We start from the raw sequence: 20,709 nt of genomic DNA on the forward strand, positions 1-20,709 counted from the left end.
TTTCCTTCTTGCATTCATCAAATGGAGACGTAACTACAGTATATAAATCTAGGAGACGTAACTCCTGTCTAATGAGTATTAGGAGACAAAACTCCTGTCTAACGTGTTATAAGAGACGTCACTCCTGTTTAGCGAATGATAGGAAACGTCATTCCCGTTTAGCGAGTTCTAAGGAGACGTCACTCCTCTAATAATTTATTATCTTTTTGGCACAAGCAGACATCACTCCCTGGTCCGTAGGCAGACGTCACTTCCTACTCTGTTCTTTATTAATATTTTTGGCACAGACAGACGTCACTCCCTGGTCCGCTGGGAGACGTCACTCCCAACTCTTTTATAAATAAATTCATTTCTTAAAATAACAAAATATGCAAACTTCATATGCGCAAACGATTAAATAAAGCAGAAACCGCAACATTATGAAAGCCGCACATATCATTCTGAGTGAGTAAGGAATACTCACAGTTATTCTCCGCAGTCTCTTAGCTTTGAAATAAATCCATCCACACAATAATATGTATATCAATTATCTATCAAACAAATCATTGTTTATAGACCCTCATCTCTTTATATTTATTATTATCGATCACTTCATTATGTTTGAGACGATCACTTATAACAATCTTAAAACCTTGGTTCATGATTTGATGACAAGGCTATATGACCAATACCACCAAATATGAACTTAAAGGATTAAAATATATCATAAGGACAATAAGAGTAAATACGATCACCTCATGAAACTCATGAGGACATGAAATGTAAAAGAAAATATAAATACGATCAACTCATGAAAATCATGAGGACATTGAAATATAAAAGGAAATATAAATACGATCAACTCATGAAAGTCATGAGAACATTGAAATATAAAAGCTGTTTATATTACTTTTTATTTTAATTCTTTTTATCTCTTAAGCTTATTGGGTCTTTACACAACTCATAAAACAAGTAACTTGGAAATTATATAAAATAAATTAAAGTCTTAATTAACAACTTACCAAAGAGTCCTATCTATTTGAATTCAGGATTTCCGTCCAAATGGAAGGCAGCTTACTCCGACCTACTTTTTGATGGGCAAACCTACTCCGATTGACATGAAATTTTGAGGGTAGATAGAAGACTTCAAAAAAAACACTTTCTCTTTTTGGTTCGACTCGATCCGAATTCGTTATGACTCAGTTCTAGTCAGTCAAAGTTTCTGGTTTTCTTTCTATTTTCTGGGTATTGGCCAAGTAAGAAGAGTAGAGAGGAGGGAGCTTAGAGAACTTCTTCTCTCTTGGCTGTGTGTGAAGCTTGATGGGTATTGCATCCTTCTACCTTGGTTCTATTTATAAGAGAATGAATGGTTAGGATTAAGTAGACACATTTTGATCCAATGGATGGGAGTTGATGCATCTTACCCTATCTCCAAGGCACATGGGTTTCATCATTACTAAGTATATTCTAGATGTGGGATGTCACTACAAAAAAAAAAAAAAAAAAAAAAAAGCAAATTCTGTACGATTTTAAACCGTCTAGAAATGCAGAAAAATCGTCTGGAATCAATTTCAGACGGTTTTTTCATGACGGCTTAAAACCGTCTAGAATATAGTGTCGCTAAATAAATTTCTAGACGGTTTGGGCCAAACCGTTTTCAATTACAGACAGTTTGACCCAAACCGTCAGGAACCAGTTCTGGACGGTTTTGGGCAAAACCGTCCACAAAAATTCTGGACGGTTTTGCCCAAAACCGTCCAGAACCTTTTTTTTTTTTAATTAAAATTAATTATTATTTTTGTCCAGCGGTCAAAGGCTCGAAGCTAGCTTCTACATTCTCTACCAGAGTCCAGAAATATCCACTGAAAATTGATCAGCTCCGATCACCACCATCGAGCCATTCAGCCGCACCAAATCTGCTACAAGCTAGCTAATCGAAGTCTTCCTCTGTTTCTCTTCCACAGCCACAGCCAACCACCCCCCTTTCACCAATCAACCAAAAAATATATACCTCAAACAATAATAAAAAAAATAAAAAATAAAAAAAGCAACCCGTCAGCTCCAACCCATAACAATCACCGAAACCCACCCCAATTACCAACCCAAAACGACCCAGAGCCGGTTTCGACCGAATCCGGCTGGAAATCCCGACAACATCGCCAGATTCGCCGGAAACCCACGTACACCGGCGTGGGTTTGACAGATGCGGCACTCTCTCCCGCCATTCCATTCCTGTCATCCTGATCCCGCCATTCAGTCCAGATCTCATAGCCCTTCTCCAGTTGTCGGCCGGAGAGAGAAGAAGAAGAATGATACCTGCGCGCCCGGCCTGCCTGATCTTGGGAAGATCTTGGCCAAGAGGGATTTAAAAACATTGTGGGTACCGGTGTTATGAGTCGTTGATATAAATGAAAGAGACGGTCGAGAAGTGGGGTTTATTTTGAGGTGCGGATCGATGACATGGACTACGGATGAGTGGTATATTCAGTAAGAGTAGTGCAGAACTCCATATTTTTAAAAATGAAATTGCAGACGGTTTCATTGAAACAGTCTGTAAAATTGCAGTCGGTTTAATTGGAACCATCTGCAAAATTGCAGACGATTCCAATTAAACCGACTGCAAAAGAATTTTTAGACGGTTTTAAATAAAACCGTCTGTGAATTTACTGACGGTTTTAATAAAACCGTCGTAATTTATTTTTTGACGGTTTTCAAAAAACCGTCTGTAAAAATTTAATTCTAGACAGTTTTAAAAACCGTCTAGAAAAAAATCGTCCAGAATTTGCTTTTATTTGGTAGTGTGTGAGAAACACTTGTGGTGATGAGTGCACAAATCAGAGAAAGTGGGTGATGAGTTGTCTAACCAAAGCGGGTGAAAGTATTAAATAATGTTATATATGAATTTTCGTCCAAAATAGAGGTACTATGTTTCGTGGGTGTTTTTGCATCCTTAACGAAGTCCAAAAATTATGAAATTCGGAGAGTAGCTAGAGGACTTCAAGACGAGCGTCCTAGTTTTTGAATCGACCAAAACGGGGTTCGTTTAACCCTGTTTCTGTTGTTCCAAAGTTTAAGGTCCGTTTATTGAATTGAAACTATAAACGTTTTTTTTAATCAATGAATATTTATTTTCATAAATAATCATATTTATTCTTTTGCCTTATTATTAGGTCTTAAATCTAATTTAAGACATTAAATCTTATGTCTTAAAATCTGGGGCGCTACACTCTGTATTATATATTAATACAGGTTATGAGAAGGAGGAGTATCAAGATTATCCAGACTCTTAGGTAATCTTGATGGCAGAGTCTGAGGCTAGGTCGCCTCACATTTTGTGGACTATTGTGTAGTCTATTATCATAATATTCTGTAATACCCGGGAAAGACACCCTACTTAAGTTATTAAGATATGTGCATGAGTACAAGGCTTAAGAATTGCTATATAGTCTAATAAAAATTATGTATTTATGCATGTAAAGAAATAGATCACTAAAGTTGAGATCGATCGAGCGACTTTCTGGTCGATCGAGTGATTATAGGTCGATGTCGATCGATTGACTAAGTTTCGATCGAGCGATTTTATCCAGTGCGACGCAGCTTACGGGTAAACAGCAGAGAAGTGATTTTCTACCTTTGATTTTGAACCCATTGCTTATGGACGGCTCCAAATGATTGAAACTTATTTAGTTAGCCTAAGTTAGCTTAGTTTGGTTGAAATTGAACTAGATATGGTGGTACAATTTAATCATGACACTAGATATGGAAGAAAATCTAATCTTGGATATTAGATGATCTTGCATAGATATTTCTCTCTCTTGCTGTCAAAGATCCGACCATTGGAAGAATTTGTGCTGGATTGATCTCAGCCATTCGAAGTTATTATATATAGCATGCATGGGACATCAAAAACCAGCCTAAGCTCTCCCCATACCACTCACGTAAGCTCCTCTTCCCTTCACTGTTTTGGTGCTGAATCTCCCATGGAAAATCTCTCTCATTCTTCTGTGAAAGCCAGCACTTATAGCCAGAAATGAAGCCTTAAATCTCCTCTTGTTTCTCAACAAACTGAAACCTCTCTCTGATTCTAGCTCAAAAACTAGCAACTTCCAACTCATTTCAAGCACTTTTTTTTGGAGTTAGACCCCTTCCTTCTATCCAACCTGTTGGGTGCGAATTTTGGTAAGTAAATCTTCCTTTCTACTCTCTAAAATTCAGTATGTGTTCCCTAGGATCATGGGTAGTTTCTCCTCTTAAAAGAATTACACTCATGAAGCTTTAAACAAGCAAGATAGTAGCTTTGCTTTAATACTTTTGTGTGGGAATGAGTTGCTGAAATATAGGAGTTTTGATTAATGAAAAGGAATGTGTGAAGTGAATGTGTGTGTGTGTTGTATGCTGGAATTCCCTGCATGAATGAGAATATTAAAGTATAAACTTAGTAAGTAAGTGTATATGGGTATATGGCTAATGTGTGTGTGTGTAGAAAGTATTAATTTGGCTACATATGGGTATGAATGGGAGTTATATATCAACATACTAGTTGGAGTTAATGGCTAGTAAAAGAGGATGTCTTAGTTTCATTATTCAATAACCTAAGATGGCATTCAATATCTTGATTAAGAGAACCAAAAACGGAAGTATTAGGACAATGGTTAAAATGATACTTTAAGGATAAATATAGTAAACATATTGTAGCATCTTTTCACTAATTTAGTATTACTATATGATTGGAATTATGCAGTTATAGAGAAAGACTTTTGGAGCAGAAACTAGTAAGTATCTCTATACTTACTGAGGACGAAGCTGGTTGACTTTTCCTATAATATTATGTTTACTGTTTTATTTACTTGTTTGCGCATGTGATTTTGCATATTTTATTATTTTTAATAACCTGTCTAATAACAAGCTATTGGATCAAGATCCACGGTGGGTATGCGAGGCTTCACATGAGTTCCAAGGTTCTCAGTGAATGAGGAGGTACCTGAAAAGAATAATAAATACAAAAACTAGTGTACCAAGGTCACCAGGGAAACCAAGGTTTCCAGGAGCCAAGGCTCCCAAAGATTATAATTAAAAGTTAAGTGAGGAAACCAAGGTTTCAAATAACACGCTAACTGTGCCAAGGCCAACAGAGTAGTGGAAAAAGAGAAATACCTAAAACTCTACACTTAAAGCTGTCATTGTCTTATGATTACGTTTATGTTCACTTTATGTCTATGATTCGCGATCATAGATTATATTTTGTATATACATGTGATTATATGGCCATTGCATTGTGTTGCATTAATTAAATAAATCAGCACTCATATTATTATTGGAAACAGCGAACTCACTTTAGTGTTTATGTTGTTTTCTTCTCTTTGTATGGTATTTGTAATGGTTCAGGCTATGAAGAAGAAGAGGATTATCAGGACTATCCCGACACATAGATGGTTCCTAGTTCAGTTTTTGTAAGGCTGGATAGCCTACCTTTTGGGACTACCCTGTTGTAGTTCATTAGCCTAACTTAAGACAGTACTTATAATTCTCCAGTTATATGTAGATATTTAGCTTGTATAATTATCTAGCCCTGTGAGGCATGACTGGTATTATTGTTTGTATAATTATGCTGACTGGCTTATTATATATTTTTAGGTATTTCAGTAGTAGCTCTGAGGTGTCAACCTATTCTCAATTTATATTACATTTATTCCGTTGCCAATAATTACCTCTGATAAGTTAGTAATGTCTTGTGGAATTCGAAAAATTTTCACTTACACTTTTTGTAAAAGCGGGGCGTTACATATTCGGAGAACAATATTTATATATTTGTTGGTATGTATTAATGATGCTATGAATATAATGTTTGTAAATTATATGTGACATATGTGGCACAAATATTATTTTATAGTGTAATTATTCAGTTATACTCTCTTATCTAATTTGAAGTACTTTTGTTAGAAGCTATGATGTGTTATTGTTAAAAAAATTATATTCCCCTGCTAATTTATACTCTGATGGCGACATTGTTGATGTTTTAACGATACTTGAAAATCGAAATTTTCACTTACGTTTTTTTGTAAAAAGCAAATCGTTACAGAGTATTAAACCTAGGTTATAAACACAAATCAACACAACGCATAAGGTAAGACTTCTCCCTTATACCGAAATACTCCCACTAACTTTCAATATAGCAACTCCAACTCAAGTGTTAGATTACACAAAATAAAATGAAGGGGGAGGGGGTATTTACAAAAGAGAAATCGTATAGGATAAGGATAAAATGATTTGCCACCTGTCGAACATTCGGTATTCGGGTATCGAATGTTCGTGTACTATTGTCGTACCTACCAACGGCGTGGGATGTATCTTCTAACACACAGTATACCACACCATCAAACATTCGTGGTGGAAAAAACGATCGATGGTTCGTTGTTTTCAACGAACGTTTGGTCAACGCAGAAACTCAAAAAGTCATAATTTCCAATTAAGACTTACTTAATCACTTTAACAATATGGGGCACTACAGGTTGCCACACGCACGAGGGCCACACAGGTGCTTTGGATTCTACACCAAAGGAGCAACAACTGCCTCGCCGTCTCAACCTCCATAGCTTTTTTGATAAGCTTCATTTCTTCTTCACCAACCCTAACCCATTTCAAATTTCACCCTAATTTCTCATAACGGATCATTCGAAGGTTTGAAATCCAACCACCGTCAGGTCAGACCAGAGTTGGCAAAGAAATGAACGAGAGAGAGAGAGAGAGAGAGAGAGAGAGAGAGAGAGAGAGAGAGAGAGAGAGTGGCGAAATGTTCGAGGATTATTTTGATGGTTATTCTCACTATGTGACCCTCAATGTTGGATGTTGGTCACAAGGTGACCTCACCAAACTCATGGTTACAAGGTGGGTTTAGTTTTGGGTCATCATTTCTCTTTTTTTTACTTTTTATTTTTAAGATATGGGTATTTTGAAAATTTTTAAGACCTCCGTTCAAAATCCTAACAGAGAGATGATGTTGCAATTTTTTTAGAGTTGAATACACTAAATTGGAATGTTTTTAACTTTAAAAAGTTACTAGAAAAGTGATGAAAATTGATAATGATTAAGTGAAGTTTTTTTTAATAATAATAATAAATTCTTTTTGTGTATACGTTTGTTTGCCTTCGTCAAATACCCATCGTAGGATGCCAAGAGGCGAACGACACATTCCACTTACAGTACAATCCACTCGCTCAACCGTCACCGTCCAAATATTCAACAAAACCATCCCAGCCGTTCATTCTTTCCTTTTTAACATATTTATATGCCAAACCCTAGGTTTTCTCGAATCCACAGAGACAATCTTTAAGGCTTTTCACTCTTTCAGCAGCAGATCTCTTGGACCCTCGCTTCCCGTCCAGGTACGCCTCAAACCCATTTCTCTGTACCGCACACTCTATCCGCTGAATCATTTATTCTCTGTTTGTTTCCTGGGGAACTCCAGGAAAATCTCTCATTATTTTTTTCTCTGTTTACTCGTTTACGATCTTTTTTGTTTTCGTTTTTAATGCCTTTTGGTCTCAATTCTTATTTCACTCTGTAATTGGGTCTCTGGAGAAAAAAAAAAAAAAAAAGCATCCTTTTAATGGACATGATTGCTTTGGCTTTATATATTGCTCTGGTTTTTTTTTTTTTTTTTTTTTTTTTGGGGGGGGTGGGGGGGGGATGAATTATATGGCTCTGGTTACTTTAAGAGAAAATTTTAGGGAGAACATTGAATTGAAATATCAATCTTAGATTTTTGTCATTGTTTGTGACTGTCATTTGAAAGTGAAGATGCCCGTGTTTAGCATAACGTAATACTCTATGATATAAAGGATAAGATTATAGTTCTTTTGGTCTGTTTTCTCTTGGGCGAGACGGTTGGGAAAGGGACCAATGGTACTTAACTAATGAGTTCGTGACAATTGCAATCTTATGATAGTGTTGGGTTCTAGTGGGTTATGCAAAATAGTGACCGGTAATTGTTTTTGGTAATTGTCCAAATAGTGACCGGCTTAGGCATTGAAGGGCATTAACGGGACATTGTTGTATAAGGACCATGGTGTGTCCTTTTGTAGGTGTGAATCAATTCTTGGCTACCGATCATAGTAGACTTTTTGGGGACGGCTTTGTAGACAAAAAGTTATTTTCTTTGAAGTTGCTTTATTTGTCGTTGGCAAATGGTCTTTCTGAGTCATTAGCTTATATGGTTTGTGAGACTATAATTTTGATACTAATTTTCTTCCTAAACCTGAGAAATATGATGTATTCAGTATGTTTGTTGAGGATTTATCCCAAAATAAGTTTGTTTTTATGGTCCCTTTTATCAATTTTTTTTAGGTTTTATTTTTAGTTAATATTTCTCCCTAATTGTACTAATTAAATGTCCAATGTATCTCATTCTTGTGTTGTTGTGCCAGTTTGTCAACATGTATACTTCAAGGAAGAAGATCCAAAAAGATAAGGATGCTGAGCCCACTGAGTTTGAAGAGTCAGTTGCTCAGGTGATTTTAGCGACTGTTATAAGACATTCCTGTGATTATTGCACTTGATAATCCCTTCCAGTTGGTGTGACGTTATTATGAATTATGTCATTATTCCTGCAGGCTTTCTTTGATTTGGAAAATTCTAACCAGGAGCTGAAAAGTGACCTGAAGGATCTTTACATAAACTCTGCTGTGTAAGAATTTGACAATGGATTGTACATGGTTGAAGCTATCTGATTATTGGCTTTCTGCCTTTTAAGTGATTAGTCTTATTCCCTTTTTATTACAGTCAAGTTGATGTTTCTGGGAATCGGAAGGCTGTTGTCATTCATGTGCCCTACAGGTTGAGAAAAGGCTTCCGCAAGATTCATGTTAGGCTTGTGAGAGAGCTTGAGAAGAAGTTCAGTGGGAAGGTAATCAAAGACTTGTATATTTTGGTTCTTACAGTTTCTTTCTGGCCTTTTCGTTCAAAGAATATGCAATTGTGGAAGAAATTTCAATTCTTAATGCTTTTCATCTGGCAGTGTTGTTTGAGAACTTTTTTTATCAGTGTTTCTTGTACTCCCCTTGTAATTAATTTCTCTTATCTGCCCTTTCCTTGGTTCCTCAGATGATTTAGCCATAAAATGTCTTCTGTTTATGTTATTTTAACTTGCCACTTGGCCCACTTCATTCGAATTATGTATAACCATTTCATATTATTCTAAGCGAGAGTTATTCTGAGGTAATGTAATTGATTGAAGTGATTGAGTTTTCTTTGTTCCTCCTACCCCAAAATGTATGCATGTTTTCCTTTTTATATGTATCAGGGTTGATGGTGTTGATGTCCTGTGCTTTTATTCACTTTAAAACCTTGTAGGATGTACTTGCGTGTATATATTAAAAACAAAAAATTAAAACTTGTAGGATGTAGTCCTGATTGCCACCCGGAGGATAGTGAGACCACCAAAGAAAGGTTCTGCTGCTCAACGGCCCCGCAGCCGCACACTCACTGCTGTTCATGAGGCAATGCTGGAGGATATTGTATTGCCTGCTGAGATTGTTGGGAAGCGTGTCAGATATAGAATTGATGGATCCAAGATAATGAAGGTAACCCCACTACAGCCATATAACCATGAAATAACTTCTTTCAGGCTGAGTTTCTTGTTGGGAGTTGTTTATAGAAAATTGCAACAAGCAATAATATGAACATGAGACTTTTGGATTAGTATTTGGAAGTTTGGGATTTCAATGGAAAGCTTACAATCAGCTTGATGATTATACTGGTGATATATTCTTTTTATTTACTTCAATTATTTATCCAACATGCATGCTCTTTTGGACAGGTTTTCTTAGACCCTAAGGAACGAAACAACACTGAGTACAAGCTGGAGACCTTTGCTGCGGTCTACAGGAAACTTTCTGGCAAAGATGTTGCGTTTGAGTACCCAGTGGCGGAGGCCTAGAGAAATTCCTCCTGGGACTTCTAGACATTATTCAAAACTCTTTTGTGGGAACTTTCCAAATTTTTGTGTTGATGAGTTGGTTTAGAAGCAGGAAACCTCAACGAGTTTTCCACATTATTATATGATTTTATGTTCTTTCGTTTGATTTGGACCAATTTAGGATTTTGTTCATTTTTAGTTAAATCATTCTCGAATTCGCAAGTTTACTGTGCTTATCTACTGATTCATTCATGAAGCCTATCTGCGTGTGTACACCTGCCTATGTTGCTTTGGCAGGATGCTAATTTCTACAAACATGGGAAGAGGGAAGACCGTCTGCGAAGTGGTAAGTATAACTACTTACTGAGAAATATTTGTTTTTATTTTATATTATTAGCAATACATGGGAAGAGGGAGGGGGAACAACACATAAGCTACAAAGCAGATAGAAAATGGCAGTTACAAGGAATAAGACCAAAAAAATTGTGAGCAGGGGCCCATTTGGCAACCAAAGTTTACTTTTCTCACTTTGCAAGCTTCCCAAACCGCAAAGAAGATAGAGCTGAAGTGATATCCCTGATAACTGGAGCAATCTGCCAATATGAAATTAGTGGGATTGTTGATAGGTAATAACAATCAAAGATTCCCCTTCCAAAATGAGAGAAAAGTTACCACTGGAAATTACCAACTTTGATGCTAAGTAGAGCTGCTTTTACTTCACCCACATTTACTTCAATGGAACTTATTTTTGTTGTACTAGTCAATATATCTCCTTTTATCATTACTAATGACAACGGCTATAACAGAGGACAGAAACAAACTAGATGGCTTTTAAAAAGCTAGATGGGAGAGTCTTCCGCATGTTTTACATAGGAGCCGTGTTCTCCCAAGTTACTAAATGTGACTTAACAATTAGCTTAACCTGCTTAATAAGAGAAGAGATGTCCACTTGATAAGAATTATGCACAACCTGGCATGAACCAGATCATGTCCACTACAATAATAACAAATATTTGAAAACCGAGTCTTTTTAGGCGATGGAAGCTTATTTTGAAGAATTAATAATAACTTTATCCAAGTACCAATTGGGAAATTCTCAAATGCATGAATCTTGAGAGGCCAATTAGATTGTCTCCAAATTATTCTAACAATATCGCATCCCAAAAATATTTGTTGAGCAGTTTCTAATTGTTTATTACAAAGTGGACAGAAACAAACCTTATTACCATTGGATGGAACGAACTTGACCAGCTTTGCTCTCATTGGGAGAATATCCCAAACAACCTTTCAAAGCATGTACTTTAATCTGTGTTGTATGTTCAATTTGGCCTGCTGAATCAACATCAAAAGGCTGATATAATCTATTGACATCCAAACTTCAGCTTTGAGGAATTATAAGATTAGAAACCTTTATTTGAGGAAGGAAATTTGAATAAGGGTTGTCAACTGGTTTGAAGCCTGGAATGGAGGGAATTTGAATAAGGGTTTGAAAAATAAAGACTCATAATTTAATGTATGTGTATGATCAATTGTACAACAAAATATTTAAATACGAAATTTAAAAGAGACAAATATTTTGTTGATGAAGTGAAAACTTCTATCAAAAGAGAAATTACTCCGGTACAGCCAAATTTATGAAATCCGTTATCCATAAGACCAAGCTAGTTACAAAGCACTCGTAACATACATCTAATACAGTTGTCATACCTTTAACTCTAAAGGGGTCTTTAATGAACTCATTTAGCTTAGGGCTCCTCCTTAAACTAAACTTCAATGGGTTGATCAAATCACACAAACAAAACTCTAAGAGAGCTAATTGATCTTACAATCTCTGCCTAAACACCCTCTCTTAACACAATTGAATTCAGTACCAAATTTTTTGAATAATACAAGCCTAGAGACCTTTATTTATAGGCTTTAGAAGTCCTAATATAATACTAATTCAGAGTTCTCTGGGCGGTGTCCGGACGGCAAGCAGCAACCGACTTATTTTCACGCGTTTTTTCATTAATCTTCAATCATCGCATCTGGACGGAATAACCCTAGCATTCGGACAGTTGCATGCTGTCTTCACTATTCGCAGCCTTCAGTTTGCTGTTCGGAAACCTGTGCAAACAAGTGCTCTCAGGAGTTGATATTCGCTGGGCTGTCCAGACATCTGTGCGAACATGAGTTCCCTGTGATTGGTGTCTGTTGAGATATTCAGACACTTCTTCGAACACTGATGAGCGTCCAAACGGTAAGATGGGAACCGCCTTTGCTGAGCTGTACCACACAAAGAATCTTCTAACAACTGAATAATTGCCTTTCTGAAGCTGATGACACTGATATTGCCATATTAAGACCATTTACAAGTTGGAGAATTAATCTCTAAATATTCTGGAAAACTCTGAATAAATACAGCATCCCTGTTATAGCAACACCCTAATATAGTAGTGATTTTGTCAACAGATTGCAACCAATAAACTAACAAACTCTCCCTTTGGCCATTCTGGAACAAAATTCACTTGACCGGTTAAAAATACAATCCCGATTCAAAATTAAAATAAAAATACTCACAATTTTTGTCTCTAAAGGATAAAGGGTAAACAGAGTATAAAAAACCACAGTAATATAAAAACTAATATCCAAAATAACAGGAATAAAAGTAAATTGTCTCAAGAGTAGCCCAAATAAACAGAAGTTTGTAAACCAAAACAATTGTAAAATATGAGTGATCAAAACACTCAATCATCATCATCCTCAAGCTCCAAGTGTCTAAGGCATCGTCTGATGTTAATCTGGTTCTGCTCAACTCGGACACTGACAGTGTTGACCTCCTGCTGAATAGAAAGCACAATGTCTAGATTGCGGGATAATACAACATCAGAGACTGGAGGAGGTGGAGCGGTCTGGGAGGAGGAAGCTGCAATAGGATCAACTTGAACTGGAGAAGACTCTACTTCCCACTGATCCTCAAATCGCAGCTGTGCATTCGATTTCATCACTGTATGCTTTCCAAGGGTATCCTTGGTTCTCTCCTTTGGCTCCATGTCTGTAATGTTAGGTACAAAATGCATGCAAATCTTCTTGACTAAGCACTCAAACGAAAAACTAGTCTAATGCTTGTCTCGCATCTCGAGCATGGTAAGCACAATGTGCTTGCAAAGGCAGAATGGTATTCGCTGGATTAAGGCATACAGGAATCTCACTCTCTTGAGGACTAGCTCACCCCTTTGAGCTATAGGCCATAGATTGTGTTGCACAATCTTTGAGAGAAGACGATACGGAGAGGAGAATAAGCCAATTCTGATCGAATGAGGGACTCTGTCCTGAGCTCAATGGTGAGGATAAAAAATCAAGCAGTTCTTCCATGGAAGGGGGATCCATGGAATCTGGGAATGGGACACCCTCAAATGGCACTCGATCAGTCCCAATGAAGGAGTCGATGAGAGAAACATCAATCCTAAAGGTCACTCTTTTGACTGTGGTCTGCAACGTGAGACCACTCTGCTCATCCTGGACTACCTCCATGAATCCATAAAAATCACGAACCAATCTTGGATAAACGATGCTTGAGCAATTGTAAAGATAGTCCCAATGGTTCTCCAAGATCAACTAATTGATGAAGTTGAATGGAGCAATCATAACGTCGGCTCTGACGATGTTTCTCTCAATTATCACCTGCCTGTTTTCCACCCTGGATCTAGTAGCTTCAAGACCTTCCTCAGTCCTCTGGCGGACTCTGCGCTAGGAGCTACTAGCCAACATTCTCCTGCAAATATTTAAACAAATAGTTGCAAAAAAAAATAATAATAATAATAACACCAAAGAAATTAGATCCTGCTAGTCCCAGGAAAAATTTTGGCATTACGACGGCTGTAAATTGGATGCCCAAAAATTTTATATATGAAAACATAGCAATCCAATAATGCAGATATGTCAAGTCCAACCCCAGCAGGCATCAGAATAAATATATCATCCATACTATCTCAATAATATTCCAAAACAATTATTCTAATATTCTAAAAAGCATTAAAATTTTAAAAGAACCAAATGAATAGTATAAGTACCTTGAATGAGATGATAGAATGGAGGAAAAGACACGAAAAGCCGAAAACTCACGATAAAACACGAAAAAAACGCACAAAAGACAAAGAAAAATGAAATTTTTAAGAAGAGGTGCCGCGGCTTGTGCGAGAAAACGATGGATTTATACCTGTAGGGCTCACGTCCAAACATGATACTAACTTGTTCGGACGACAAACTACCAAATCAGCAATCGGCAGGGCCGCATGTGTTTGGACTTCAAGCCAAGTCCGCCCGGACGCTCCACACTAAAAAGTTGAAATTAGAGGAAAAAATGCAAAAAAATAATTTTCCCTAAAGTTAGCTTCAAAACACACATGTATTGAAAACTGATAAAACAGTCAAATAGTAAGTCAAAAATATGCAAACATATAATTAAGAGTCAAGTAATCAATAAATATAAATTTCCCGACAGATAGAAATTTTAAATAGTTGTACTTAACTCATGCTATGCGTGCGTGTATGTGTGTGTGTGTGTGTGTGAAAGCTTTCTCAATAAGATATGATGTTTGTTGATATGATTTAAAACAACTGAATTTTCTAAATGAGAGAAATATTCAATGTTAGATCATTCAAAAGTCAAACCTTATTTTACTAGGGCCTAGCCACCCTCATCTGATACACTCCCCCTAAGATGCAGCACTTTTCTTTTACTTAGTCCGTTAGTAACCGTCTGTTTCCGCAATAATTTGGTCACTGACTCTTTCTATAGGGACAAGAGTAAGAACATATTTAACAGCACAATAAACAGTTGATCTTTTTGTTTATCCATATTTATTGAAAATTAAATGGTTTTTATCACTTGGTGCTACAACCTAGAAAGAATGCCAGAGTTTATAGGTTATAGGTTCAACTAACGAGTTGATCAATTTGGCCATCTTATAAAAAAATTTCTCTCATCAGAATTTTCAGAAGCTAAAAATCAAAGAGTAAAAAAAAAAAAAAAAAAAAAAATGTACCTTAGGGGAGCTTTGGATAGTGCACAGATATATAGCATTAAGATGCAACAAGAAATTTTGCAGATATCAGGCATAAACTCGCAATCATATATAAGCATATTCAATCAATGCACAATGAACTGTGATATTAGGCAAAAATACATATGATATCTAAAAAGCTATCAAAAAAAAAAAAATCAGCATCTTCTCCGCAATTTTTTTTTTTTTTAAAAAAAAAAACAACAAATACATGCTATGAGGGAAAAAAAAAAAAAAATCTAATCCTAGCATGTGAGGTAAGATCAAACATGTTCCTCATAGAGAGGTTTGAAATTACCAATACAAAAAAGCATCCGTCCGACTTGCTTTTTCTGTCATCCCCATTAAATACCTACAGAAATTTTTCTCAAGGTAAACAAGAGAAAATATGGGGATAGAAAAGATATGGTTCCTAGACTGCAAAGCATATGTGAAAATATGATAGGGAGAAAACAATGCAATGCAACCAAACCTGATATGCTCTAGGATTAGGAACCAAAATCCTAGGCATGTGTGACCTCACCAACTAGGTGAGTCTACTCCCCCTCAAGGGGTGAATGACCTATACCTGCCTTACCTGTGGTTGTTGACGGGACTTCATTTGGTTGTCCATCCATCTCAAGAAGCTCCGCATCAAAATAGACAACCTCTCGTAAGATTGGTCGCTTTCAATCTTCTACAGCTTCTTCTTGTAGCGCCTTGATTTGTTCTTCTTGGGTTTGCCATTCTGATTGATAAGAACAAATCGCTACTGTCGCAGCTGATGCTTTGGAGCCTGGTGCCCTACCGGAGGTCTAGTGCTGGATGTAGCTTGTCTTGGCGACTCCTTCTTGACCTTCGATCTCTGAGCTTTGAGAAGTGAACACTTGGGTTGGATGTGACCACTCAAGCCACAGTGGTGGCATATGGGAGGCCCTCTCATGGTAGAACGCTTCTAAGTGGGTTTTGCAACAGTTGAACATCTCCACCAATTACATGCTTTCCCTTATCCATGCAGGCTGGTGGAGGCTGGGGGACTATGGGCTTGACAAACAAAGTCTTGGAAGTGGAAGGAATATCAGAAGTAGAGGCTACATACCCGAGCCTTGTCATATCTGTTGGGCTCTTTTGGACTGATAGCATGTGGGTCAGCTTCTCATCAATCATCCTCTCTATCTACAACTGTACCTCCAACAGCTTTTCTTCTAGATCTGTGATCTTGATAAGCATTGTGCTTCTCTCAGTCTTTAACCCGTTTAGTTCATGCACATGTTGTTGGCGTGTCTCCCTTAGCTTCAAGAACTTTACATAGAGGACTTTGTATGCCTCTTTTAGTTCTTCCCTGTCTTTATCGCTACTCTCTGAATAGTATGAGTGTGACCCCTCAGATTCTTCATGAGGTGCTACGAAGGCTGGAAAATTCTAATCTTTATCTGGGGTCACCTTTTCTTTAGATTCACTGAGAGTAGCATTATAGGCTTTCCCCTTGGCCTGCTTAAGATTCCCACAATCTGCTCGTAGGTGCCCAAAATCGGAGCATTCAAAGTATTGGGGACCCCTAGGATCCTTCTTCTAAACTTCCTCTGGCTAGACTTCTTTGGGGACTTTCCTTAGTCTTTCGGTAAACTTCTTCTTGAATTTATTGTTCTTCATTAGTCCACCGAAGTTCTTGGCGACCATAGCAACTGCATCCTCTTCTTTATTGTCGGAATCTTCATCAGAAGAGACTCTGTTTTTCTTCTTAGATGCCTTGAGGGCAATTGCCTTCACCTTTCTGACTAAGGGCAGAGAATACTCATAAGTTTAAAGAGATCCTACCAACTCTTCAATCTTCATCAACTCCAAGTCCTTGCTTTCTTCAATAGTTGTCACCTTGATTCTGAAACGTTCAGGTAAAGACCTTAGAATCTTTTTAATGAGTTTTACATCAGATACGTTTTTCCTGAGACTCACCATCGAGTTTCTCAAGTCGCTGATCCTGGTGTAAAACTCATTGAATGTCTCATCTTCCAACATCTTAATTTCTTCAAATTTTGAAATCAACATTTGGAGCTTTGTAGATTTAACAATTTTTGTGCTCTCATATGTTGTTTCCAAAATTTGCCACGCTTCTTGAATGGATTCACAATTTGAAATTCTTGCGAATTCAGATGGTGAAAGAGCTTGACATAGAGCATAGAGCATAGAGGGTTTTACCTTTGGAAAGTCATGCGCTGGTTTGAACAATAGTCCATTCAGCAATTGCTATACTTGGTGGGGACCACCCAGTCTCAACAATTTGCCAAACGTCTATAGATTTTAAAAAGAAGTGCATTCTTGCTTTCCAATACCCATAGTTCGTGCCATCAAAGGCAGAGACGGAATTAAGAGATTGAGACATGATAAAAATAATTAGAAGTCAAGGATCACACTCAAGAAATTAATCTAAAAATAGTGTACCAAGCTCTGATACCAATTGAAAAATAAAGACTTCTAATTTAACGTGTGTGTGTGATCAATTATGCAACAAAATATTTAAATGTAGAATTTAAAAGAGATAAATATTTTGTTGACGAAGTGAAAACTCTTATCAAGAGAAAAACCACTCCGGGGCAGCCAAAACCAGGAAATCCACTATTCAGAAGACAAAGCTAGTTACAAAGCACTCGTACTCACATACCTCTGATGCAGTAATCATACCTGTAACTCTAACATATACCTATACATGAACGTTTCACAATCAGGTCTCCTACCTGAAGGTGTCTTCAATAGACTCCTTTAGATTAGAACTCATCCCTAAACTAGACTTCAATGGGTTGATCAAATCATATAAATAAAACTCTAAGAGAGCTAGTTGATCTCACAATCTCTGCCTAAATACCCTCTTTAGCACAATAGAATTCAGTACCGAATTCTCTGAATAATACAAGCATAGAGACCTCTATTTATAGGCTTTAGAAGACCTAATACAATACTGATTCGGAGTTCTCTGGGTGGCGTCTGGACCAAGATAGTGGGCGTCCGGATGGCAAGTAGCAACCAACTTCTTTTCACGCATTTCTTCATTAATCTTCAGTCATCATGTCCGGACAGAATAGCCCTAGCGTCCGGACAGTTGCATGATATCTTCACTATTCGCAGCCTTCAATTTACTGTTTCAACACCTGTGCAAATAGGTGCTCTTAAGAGTTGATGTTCGTTGGGTTGTCTGGACATCTGTGTGAACATGAGTTCCCTGTGGTTGGTGTCTGCTGAGATGTTCAGACACTTCTTCGAACACTGGTGGGCGTCCGGATGCTTCCGCTAGGCTGTTTAGACGGTAATAAGGGAACCGTCTTTGCTGAGTTGTACCACGTGCAGAATTTTCTGACAACTAGACAATTTGCCTTTCTGACGCTGATGACACTGATATTTTCATATTAAGACCCTTTCCAAGTTAAAGAATTAATCTCTGAGTATTTTGGAAAACTCTGAATAAATACAGCATCCCTATTATAGCTACACCCTAATATGGTAGTGATTTTGTCAACAGAATGCAGCCAATAAACTAACAGGGTTGTCCCCAAAAAGTCTACTAATATAATTTTTCCCAAATATATATATATATATATATATATTATTCCCCTAAAAGGCATTCTTTTATTCTATAATTTTTCCTCAAATTTGGGAGTGTGCGGCTCATCTGTCTCAAATAGCCAGGACGTTGCTCTTGCATTTTGAGCTATCCATATAGAATGCCTTTTTCTGCAAGGAGTAGCGAAAGAGCAGTGATTGGCAGGAGACGGTTACCCGTCCCCTGCCCACCCCTTTTCATTAAAACATGCTCTCTCTTTCTTTCTTTTTTATCAAAAAGAAACTTTTGATGTGACATCAGAAGTTTCTTTTTGATAAAAAAGAAAGAAAAAAAAAAAAAAAAAAAAAAAAAAAAATCCTTCTTTTAATTTAAAAGGCCGGTTGGGGGACGGTAAAACGTCCCCCAAAAATCATTCCCTGTAGTGAAATTAGGTGCAATTCGCATAGTAAATTTGAGGGGATATATCCTCATAATTGCCATTGATACACTGCCACCCTTGTTTTCTCCTCCTTAGAAAAATAATATTAATTTGTTCCTCTAGGAACCGAACCCAAAATCCTACATAATGGACTGAGTGATTGAGCAACAATATATAGTTTATTCCACTATCTACTGTCTGATCAATAATACAATAAAGAGATTCCAATTCCCAAATTCTTTTCATACATAAGTCTCTTTTAATACGTACTCCATATTCAAATTAATTATCATATTTTCATGTTAATGTCATATCTAATGATGGCCTACTTCTTATTATATGAGGCCTATCCTTTTCATCTAACGTAATTAATGGTATGTAACATGCATATATATAGAATGGTTAAGAGAGTTTTTGATCCGTAAGCAATTTGGAACGTACCCTGCATGCCTAGACATTGATAAGACCTTATCTAATAGGGACAGGGGTCTGGTGTTCTGGTTTTTTGGTAGGAAAGTTAAGACAATTCTATACATATTGGTTGCTCAAATCGAATAACTAAGAACAAGAGGAAAAGTGCAAATTAACAAGATACTAATATATGATCAAAACATGCACCTATTTTTTTCTTTCTTGTTTAATAAAGAAAAGAAAGTAGTATTCTGAATGTTACCTATTCATGATGTATGGGCTCCTTATTCATAAATGCTATATATTAATCCTCCTTTACTTCTATGGCACTGCCACTTATCCAGCCTTTTAGAGCGTGTTTGGCTATGTAATTTCAAACGTAAAATGAGTGTTCTTTAATAAAATCGGGGAAAGGTGTTTTGTTTGGGAGTGCACAATTTTAAAAGTCAAACTAAAAATTGTGTTTTCTATTTTCAAAACACAAAACATTTTTCAAAATTGTTTTCACCTTTATGTAATTATGTTAGAACATTTTTTCAAACAAAAAACGATCATCAAAATACGTTGACAAACATACCTCGTTAAGGATTCATTCTAATTAATGAACTTCAGTGAGAATTTGATACCCTCTCTCTAGCTAGCTTGTATATATGCATAGAGGGAGAAAGAGAGAGGACATTGCTTTGTTGTTGGGTTATTTGCACCCAACAAAAACAAACCATAGAATATATATATATATATATATATATATATATATATATATGTATATACATACATACATACATACATACATACATACATACATACATACATACATACATTTGTGGTTGGGTGAATTGAGAGGAAGAGGAACATGGACATCTTGGGCGTGAAGGAGTGTTTGATGTTGGTATATATGCAATCTTTATGTCTCCAACAACGTGCCGTTGCAGTACTTGAAACTAAAATTTGTTGACTGATATATATGATGAGTGAATTAATGGATGGATCCCTTAATTTGTTAGATGTATATATATAATTCGAGACCCTATAATATTTTGTGGGATAGGTTAGTACACTTACTGATGTAGATGTTAATGCATGGCCTTAATATTGCAACCTTCCCATGCTTCCTTAAATTTCTAGCTAACTACTAGTCGTTCGGTTCCAACTTGATCATAACTATACACAATAATGCCTACATACTAGCATTGAGTAATTTACTAAGGTTGTAGACATCATTGCCTGCCTTGCTCGTGTGGGAAAAACATCAAAATTTGTAGAGTACTAGATATTTTACTATAAATTTACATAGTAATATTTTAGTGGTGAAAAAAGTAAGCAACAAAATTTGACAAATAAATTTAATTAAAAATGATTGGGATGCTAGAGCATTTACTACAATCCCCTTACAAACTGACGTTGCAGTCCA

The 20,709-nt window shown here is 36.7% G+C and overlaps 1 protein-coding gene and 1 long non-coding RNA gene across 2 annotated transcripts; both read left to right on the forward strand.

The window, feature by feature from the left end:
* The first annotated feature begins 4,719 nt into the window (after positions 1-4,719).
* LOC133865525 (uncharacterized) lies at positions 4,720-5,683 on the forward strand. Its single transcript, XR_009899763.1, has 2 exons — positions 4,720-4,751; positions 5,365-5,683. It is a non-coding gene; the product is annotated as an uncharacterized LOC133865525 (long non-coding RNA).
* Positions 5,684-7,233: 1,550 nt separating this feature from the next.
* Positions 7,234-10,151, forward strand: LOC133865786 (small ribosomal subunit protein eS7). Its single transcript, XM_062302259.1, has 6 exons — positions 7,234-7,361; positions 8,403-8,486; positions 8,589-8,662; positions 8,758-8,881; positions 9,375-9,557; positions 9,794-10,151. Exons 2-6 carry the CDS (start codon positions 8,412-8,414, stop codon positions 9,911-9,913), a joined length of 576 nt encoding a protein of 191 aa, XP_062158243.1. The 5' UTR covers positions 7,234-7,361; positions 8,403-8,411; the 3' UTR covers positions 9,914-10,151.
* The last annotated feature ends 10,558 nt before the right edge of the window (positions 10,152-20,709 follow it).

Source organism: Alnus glutinosa, chromosome 4, assembly GCF_958979055.1.
Source record: "Alnus glutinosa chromosome 4, dhAlnGlut1.1, whole genome shotgun sequence".
Classification (NCBI taxonomy): Eukaryota; Viridiplantae; Streptophyta; class Magnoliopsida; order Fagales; family Betulaceae; genus Alnus; species Alnus glutinosa.

What these genes read in the sequence shown, in the direction of transcription:
- LOC133865786 (XM_062302259.1), top strand. Translation starts at nt 8,412, where the DNA reads ATGTATACTTCAAGGAAGAAGATCCAAAAAGATAAGGATGCTGAGCCC. An exon ending in AGAAGAAGTTCAGTGGGAAG is followed by an intron (nt 8,882 to 9,374) that starts GTAATCAAAGAC and finishes TAAAACTTGTAG; the next exon opens with GATGTAGTCCTGATTGCCAC. An exon ending in ATGGATCCAAGATAATGAAG is followed by an intron (nt 9,558 to 9,793) that starts GTAACCCCACTA and finishes TCTTTTGGACAG; the next exon opens with GTTTTCTTAGACCCTAAGGA.